The sequence below is a fragment of the Oncorhynchus tshawytscha genome, linkage group LG16 (genome assembly GCF_018296145.1).
Source record: "Oncorhynchus tshawytscha isolate Ot180627B linkage group LG16, Otsh_v2.0, whole genome shotgun sequence".
NCBI classification, from domain to species: Eukaryota; Metazoa; Chordata; class Actinopteri; order Salmoniformes; family Salmonidae; genus Oncorhynchus; species Oncorhynchus tshawytscha.
In genome coordinates this window covers 52885958-52893642 of record NC_056444.1, presented here as the reverse complement: position 1 = coordinate 52893642, position 7685 = coordinate 52885958, and the positions used below count along the sequence as shown (strand labels likewise).

Here is a 7685-nt window from a genome sequence, read left to right as displayed (position 1 = left end):
CAGAAGTCGGACAGGTTACTATGTCAGACTATTCTGGGTGGTAGCCTGTCTTTACACCTCTGAACGGTGCTGTATTGGAGATATATCAAAGAGAGAGGATAGATACAAGTAGCTGGAAATAAGAACTGGTCACTTTAAGATTAAGAGCAAGGAGCGGGTGGAGCAAATGTTCAAGCGTTGACCCATGCTTATAAAAAGATAGGGAAACCGCGTTGCTGTGAGCGAATTAATTCCCGAGCGAATGTTGTCGGAAAAGATATAGCACGTGCAAGTTTTGTTGTCGTCAGCAGTCGGCCAATAACTGGATAGACCTGCTAGAAATCGAAGGAGCTACTATACTACGATACCTCCACTACACAACAGCCTACTTTGATGGTAAGTAGCCAAATACATTCATTTACAATGACAGTATAGTAGCAATATTACAATCAAATAGGCTGTTTTAACATAGTAGGCTACTATGTTAAAGCCTGCTGCGACTGAAATGAAAGTATTGTGTCAATAACAGACACTAGCCTATTTGTGAATGAGAATATTATTAGATCAACAGGCTTTTTATTTATTTTATATCTTAATACTATTTTCGGAAATAAGCGATTAAGCATTTACTTGTAGCCTACTGTGTCGCCTACCATTTGTATCCTGTGCATATCACAAATAAACTTGACTTGAACACAGTAATGGAATAATGTTGAGGGCCTCTATTTGGGAAATGATTCGCACCTGAGTCACCGGTCAGCTGGGAGAGTCTGCCGGACAGGGTGTGTTATTCTGTTCATGCTTCTTTGCCTGTTGCACAGGTAGAGCAGGTATAGTTTCCCGGTTTGGGAACATTTGACAGTGACAAAATGAATTTTATTTCATCACAGTATAGGTTTGACAGAAATGCATAATAAGAATGTTGCTATTGACCTGTAATACGCCATGATAATAACACGCCTGTTATATAAGGCTAGGCCAGGCCAAATATAACATATTCTGGTCATGTTTAAATATATATATTTTTGTCTTTATTACCTTGATTTTCCTTTGCTTTGCTCTCTTGCCACTTTATAAAACAAATCACAATATTGTAGTCCTAATTGCAATATGGGCTCTATGAAAATAGAAAATAGTATGAGTATTCTGATCAAATTGAGATATGTGGTGTTATTGGTATTCAGGGCTTAAAACTAAGGACTATCAGAAGTGAGTTGCTCCATCTTAAAATATAGTTTATATTGGTGTAATATTGCACAAGTTATCACCGTTCTCCACTTTTCCCTTTGCTGCCAACCTTAATTTGGGCAATAGTCCACAAATGGCTGAATGCCAGAGAAGCTTGATATGTGATGAATAGCATCATTTACACCTGTTTCAATGGGTAAAAGTTAGAGGCTTATCAATGGTGTAATGTTTACACCCCCCCCCCCCTTATCCTACTGCCCCTGATAAATGATAAACAAATATCTCTTCTAATGGGCTTAGTGCTGACTGTGTTTTAGGCTAGTTTCCCCTTCCTCAAACGGATCTCTAGATGCCAATGGCGGGTCATAATCTCACCAGGAATCTCTCTCTCTCACACACCTCTGCCATCCCTGGATGTCTCCATGGCATGTCTCTGGCCTGACCTCATGGGAGAGTTCGTTGGGATTTGCAGGCCTCTCTCTCTCCGCACAGCCAAAACACAAAGGGCCATTCATGGCCCAGAGTGGCCTCATTCATGACCACTGAGTTATTTGCCGGTAGAATTCCTTATTGTTTGGTTTCTTGCATCTCTGAGCTCTCTCTTGACATAAATTACGCAGAAGGTTGTTTCTTGTACTTGAAGGTAGATAAATGTTATGTCTTGTCTAGAGAGCGTTCCATGGATGGTATATGCATAAGCTTCCCACACCACACGTCAACCAACTTTTCACCATTACAATTATAGTTCAAATCCCCTTTTGTCACACTGACACTTGTTTGCATAAAGAGCAGCTTTTCGCAAGACCATGACCCGTTCGTGGCGCAAGGAAAGGGCCCAGGTTGTTGTGTAGCATTGTGGTGACACTTTGTCCAGTCTTTCTCCCCAGTGGACTTGTCATTATCGATATTGTTGTTGTCAGCTGTCAGTGTTTTGAATTTGGAATTGAACCTTTTTTCCTGGGTGGTATGAAGACTATGTTCAAAGAAAAAAAGTTGACAAGAACACCTGGCTGTACAGCTCTGAAAAAAACATGTTGATCTCTGTGGTATCAGACATTCACTTTTTTTCATATGACATATGGAAAGTACTTGAACTGTTTGCCAGTGGCGCTCTCCTCCTGACCAAGTAGGTCTTTACTGTGTGTGTGTACGTGTGAGTACACACTTGTATGCAAATGTGTGAGGAACTTTGCGCACATTCGGCTACACGCACGCACACACAGTAAAGCGTGTGTGTGAGTGTTGGCGCACTGTCACACTGGGAGTGTTTGTCATTCCAGCGTCACAGGAGCTTGTTGCACAATGGCCTCTGTTGAAAGGGCTCTGTTGTGGCCCCTTGGTGTGGGCCTACGCTGCAGCACTGCAATAAGAATGACTACAGAGTACAGAGAGCAGAGCACAGCCTCACAGGCCTGGGAGGGGAAGAAGGAGTGGAGAAAGTGCTTAGGCCTGCCCACTGTTGACCCAGAGGTTGTGCAATGCAACTCCATGCCTCAGTCAGACTCAGTCAGGCTCTTTGAGCTGGATCTACAAAGGAGAGACACACATGAGAGGCTTAGCTCAGTAAAGCAAGGCAAAGCAACCACTGGTACAAGGAGTGTAGTGGTCAGGTTATGGTTAAAGGGGTAAGAGGTTATGATTCAATTATATTGGTAATTTATTTGGTGTTTTCAGAGAAATTACATTTGTCAAATGGAAAGTACATAGTTTAATAATTACTTTGTTGTTGACTGGATTTATTATAACAAGGCCCACTATGTATTTAGTACCAGGTAGCTTACCTGTTGTGTACAAGGCAAAAATACCAGGCAAAAGGAAGCTGAAACAGGCCTGTGAAATAAATAGTTAGCAAAATGGTTAGCAACATAGTTGATGAACACTTGAATGTTTGCTTATTTCTTCTCACTATCTTTCTCTCACCCTCTCTCTTTTCCTCTCTCTCTCTGTTTCTTTCCCTCTCTCATGCCTTTTCTGTCTCTCGTTCGTTCTCTCTCTGTCACACTGTTATTCAGGTATGCCAGCACCTAACAAGGAGACAGGATGACTACTACTGGTTGGCTGGACTGCAGTAAGCAGATGGACAGTGTCTCTGTGAGGACTGGGTGCTCTATGGATCTACATGTACATGTCCGTTAGGAGCAGCCTGCCTTCCCCCAGTCTCTGTCACAGCATGGCCCGAAACAAGGCTTACTGGGGACAGCCACATGGCACAAACAGGTGAGTGGGCAACACTTTACATTAAGGTACACTTTAAGGAATCATTAGTAGTTGATAAACATTTCATCATAAAAAAAATAGTGTAGTTCAGAAATACTTGAAATACTTAATGTAGTTCCGAAATACTTGATAATCAGTTGTATTTTCATTGTATTCACAGGAATGTCCCTGTATTGATGTTTAATATTGTTATTATTGTTGCAATCATTTTTTATTTAAAAAAATATATTCATTCAAATTGTGTAATTGATATTGTTATATTGATGCTTGTCAAATATTGACATACGCACTGGTTATTGGTTATTGGTTATTGCAAAAAGTGAGAATGGGTTTAGTGCAATCATGTTACTGAAGGACGAATCCTAACTCGCGCCCAACTCTCACAAAAATCCTGCATTGACTTCTCTTTGAGTTCATTTGAATTACGTGTGGTTGCCTGAAGTTAGAATTCGGACTCAAGCTTAATGCATACATAATGCATGACATTACAGCCACAATGACAAGTGTAGGACCAGTCTACATACTGTATCTACTATCTACATGACCAAGTGTTGAATTCAAGCATTCTTCTGTGTGTCATTGTGTTTCAGCCTGTGCTTTAGCCTGGATGCTGACGACGCGATGGAACACAACTTGAGAGAGCATCACCAACACCACACAGTGTCCCAGGGCTTTGACAGTGAGTGAAATACTTTTGCGGGAGACATTTGCAATATTTTTGCACTAGCAAAAACAATTCAATTCAACCAGTCTGAGGCTGCGTTTACACAGGCATCCCAATTCTGATATTTTTCCACTAATCAGATCAGCTATTTTGCCAATAATTGGGCAAAACATCAGAATTGGGCTGCGTGTGTAAACGCACATTTCCCCAGTGTCTTTGTTTACAAAGTACTTCATACTGTGGACATGCCATGTGTCTTATTTAGAAAACGTGAACCTTCCACTTGTGGCAGTGTCTACCTAGAATTGTTTCCGATCCAAAGCTGTTCTGTTGTGTTTTTCGACAAATGGCATTTTAATTTTAATTGCTACTGCATTAATACTGGATTGTAGATTTGATTGAGCCTAGAGTTGAATTGAGTCTGATCAGACCTAGATTGAAATAATAGTTTGTTTTCTTGAGCTTTGCCAAGCATAATGGCAACAATGGAATAGTCCCTAAAGCGGAAATGTAGGAGGGGTTTGGTTCCATTATGCCAGGTCAGCTAAAAGCTAAATCAAGTTCACCTAAAGTATTTGAAAGTAAATAAATACTGCTTGGACCCAGGTCTGCTGTAGTCTACACTGGGCTTGGGGATGGGAGAGAGGGAGGGCTGGGGCAGAGAGAAAGGAAGAAGGCTATCTCTTGCTGTCTGGTCACTGGCTGTCCCTGAGCTCTGTGGCGGAATCAGAATCGGATGTTTTCATTGGAGGATGTTGTTCAGGAAGCTCCCGAAGGTTATGGGAAGCTTCTTAAAGATTGTCACTTGCGTCGCTGATAAATTATTCGTCAACTAATCTGGGAGTTGTTGTGGCTGATGTTTTACAGAGAGCAGAGCTTCCTCTCAGAAAGTGGTCTGTCTGTGGAGGACACTCCTTCCTTGGGATGGAAATTGATGCTCTTTGTATCATTTATGTGTAGTGTGGTTGTGTATTGTACACTATTGTTGAATACATTTGGCTCAAATCTGTTGTTTTGTGGGAGGAGATAAGAGTGAAGATAATATAATTGTAAGGCTAAAATGTTTCTGTTTTCTATTTTCCATGTTCAATAAATTAATGTTTCTCCTTTGCTCATTCTCTTTTAATTTGACTGTAAATTGTGAGTATTAAAAACATTATCAGATTCATTCTGTATAGCAAATATGACCCTTTCATTTAAGTTATGTTGAATGTTCTCTCTATTTGCTGTCTTTACAGACAAGATGCCCCAGCCCTACCATCTACTGTATTCTAGCAGCCATCCCTTGACCTCTCACTCCACCAGGCCCCGCCCTCCTGAGGGGGACCAGGTGGTCCCCTCCTTCCAGAGACTATCAGTTTATGAGCAGAGTCCGTCCTGCGGCCCCAAGCCCCTGCCCCCTCTCCCTGACCCAGAGGATAACTCCTCAGATGAGGCGGCGGACAGCGAGGTGGAATTCTTCATCGACGAGAGGCAGCACCTACTTCCCCAGCGCTGCTCCACGAATGTCCTGGCCCTCCACTATGGAGCCACCGGACGACGAAGCTTCAGGGGCTGTGGCCAGATCAACTATGCCTACCTTGAGGGGCCCCCGGGGGCTAGCAGCTCGGCTAATGGTGGAGCCCAAAGTGGAACCCAGGAGCAGCAGGCCCAGTTTGGGGGACAGAGAGGGCCAGGGGCCGTGGTGGTAGCAGCGAGGGACATTTCTAGCAAGCACCCCGATCGGCCCCAATGGTCCAAGTTGCGGCGCTCCCACTCGGGCCCTGCAAGCTCCTTCAAGCCCTCCGGCCTGCGCCAGTCGTGCCACCTTCACCACCACCACTATGGCAGCTACAGGGGCAACCCCCAGCTGGACAAGCCTGAAGTTCCTCCCCGCATTCCCATCCCCCCACGCCCCTCCAAGACTGCCAACTGCCACCGTTGGTCTGTCACCGAGGACCAAGACAAGGACAAGCCTCCCAAAGTCCCTCCCAGGAAACCGATAGCGCCCCCTTGTGGCTCCTGTTGCACCCCTAGTCCCAAGAGCCTCCCTATATACGTGAATGGGGTGATGCCCCCTACGCAGAGTTTCGCCCCCAACCCCAAATATGTCAGCAAGGGCCTCCAGAGGCCAAAACAGCAGCATAGGGAGGGGTCCACTGGGCCCTTGGTGGGCCCACGCTCCCCATGTATCGTGCCTATCATGGAGGATGGGAGGAAAGCCAGTGCCACGCACTATTTCCTCCTACCCCGGCGGCCATCCTACATGGACAGGTTAGAAAGGTTCTTGAGGGAGAAGGAGGCAGACAGTGTCCAGCAACACTCCCAGCTCAGAGTGGGGTTGCCAGAACAGGCAGAAACCTCCTGTCATCATATAGAGCTTCAGCATTGCGGAAAGCTTGAAGACTGACCCCCCACACACTAATGTGCATCTTTAATTATAGTGGAAATAGGGTGCCATTTCGGGACGAACCCTTAGTCATTCAGTCTAGGGTGCTACCACTAAAACTTTTGCCACCTCACTTGATGCAACAAACAGAATTTTCGCAAAAATAAACCATAGATGCCTGGAGGCTTCAAGTGTCAGATCTGTACTGTCACTGTATTCAAACAGAAAACAGTGTGATGGATTGGTATAAGGTGTTTTTTGTTGTGCTCTGTGAGTAGTGTTTTGTTAAATGGTATGGGTTAACTGAAGACATGCAAGTGAAACATTTGTTGTATGTTATTTTGCTGTTGAAGGATTAATTTGAAGGTATCGGTTTACTAGACATGTTTAGTTTTAAACTAATCGATCTAGGTCTAGTTGGTCCCTACTGTTCATGGTTATGTATCAACTAATGTAAAATTTTCTACTCAATGTGGGGAAAGGTCTATTTATAATATTCCGAGTCTAGGGAGTATATACCCACTAATTAGCTGTTCACAAAAAATATGTATAGAAATCGTCCCTTTTCAGCCGGAGTCGAATTAACTAGTCACCAAATGGAAGAAACCCGACTGAAACAGGGAGGGACTACCTGAACTTGTCCAATAAGAAACATTCATTTTCGTTTTCTGTTGGTAAACGCTTTGCTAGTGTGTGAACTGATGAATATGACCCAGTATAACCAGAGTTGGACGTCACAAAGATTTCCCCCCTAGTAGGCATCCTATTGGATTACCTGACACAGATTTTTACAGTGGATGGCCTTGACTCAGAAATGTTAAATTTTAATTCATTTAGCAGATGCTCTTATCCAGGGCAACTTAAAGATACATCTTAAGATAGCTATGTGGGACAACCACTTATCCCAGTAAGTCAATGTTTCCTAAAACAAAGTCAGAGATAGTAAGAGGGGAAAAGGTGAAGTGAAGGTGTTAGTTCACGAAAAGGCCTTTTTTTTTTTTTTGGGGGGTGTCTGTAGACTGTTGTTTTATTGGCCTTTGCTGTACATCAAAGTTACCCCACAATCTATGTGATTACATTAAAAGGCCCAAAGCAGCCGTTTTTATACTAAACATTTTACTAAACAACTAAACATTTCACTGTGTCATGGGTTTGGGTTAAAAGGTGGGTAAAAAAAGAAAGAAATTCCTTTACATTGATGACTTAAAAAATCGAATTCAGTTTTTTGAGTTGATTCAATCCAATCAGTTTTTTGAGTTGATTCAATCC

The 7685-nt window shown here is 43.2% G+C and overlaps 1 protein-coding gene across 2 annotated transcripts; it reads left to right on the top strand.

The window, feature by feature from the left end:
* Positions 1–7419, top strand: LOC112233050 (ERBB receptor feedback inhibitor 1). Of its 2 annotated transcripts, none has more exons than XM_024400426.2 (4): positions 1–375; positions 3180–3384; positions 3975–4063; positions 5287–7419. In XM_024400426.2, the coding sequence occupies exons 2-4, from the start codon at positions 3287–3289 to the stop codon at positions 6435–6437; spliced, it is 1338 nt and encodes a 445-aa protein (XP_024256194.1). In that variant the 5' UTR covers positions 1–375; positions 3180–3286; the 3' UTR covers positions 6438–7419. The 2 variants fall into 2 exon arrangements, with proteins under 2 accessions (XP_024256194.1, XP_024256195.1); XM_024400427.2 differs by lacking the exon at positions 1–375 and adding an exon at positions 1455–2792.
* The last annotated feature ends 266 nt before the right edge of the window (positions 7420–7685 follow it).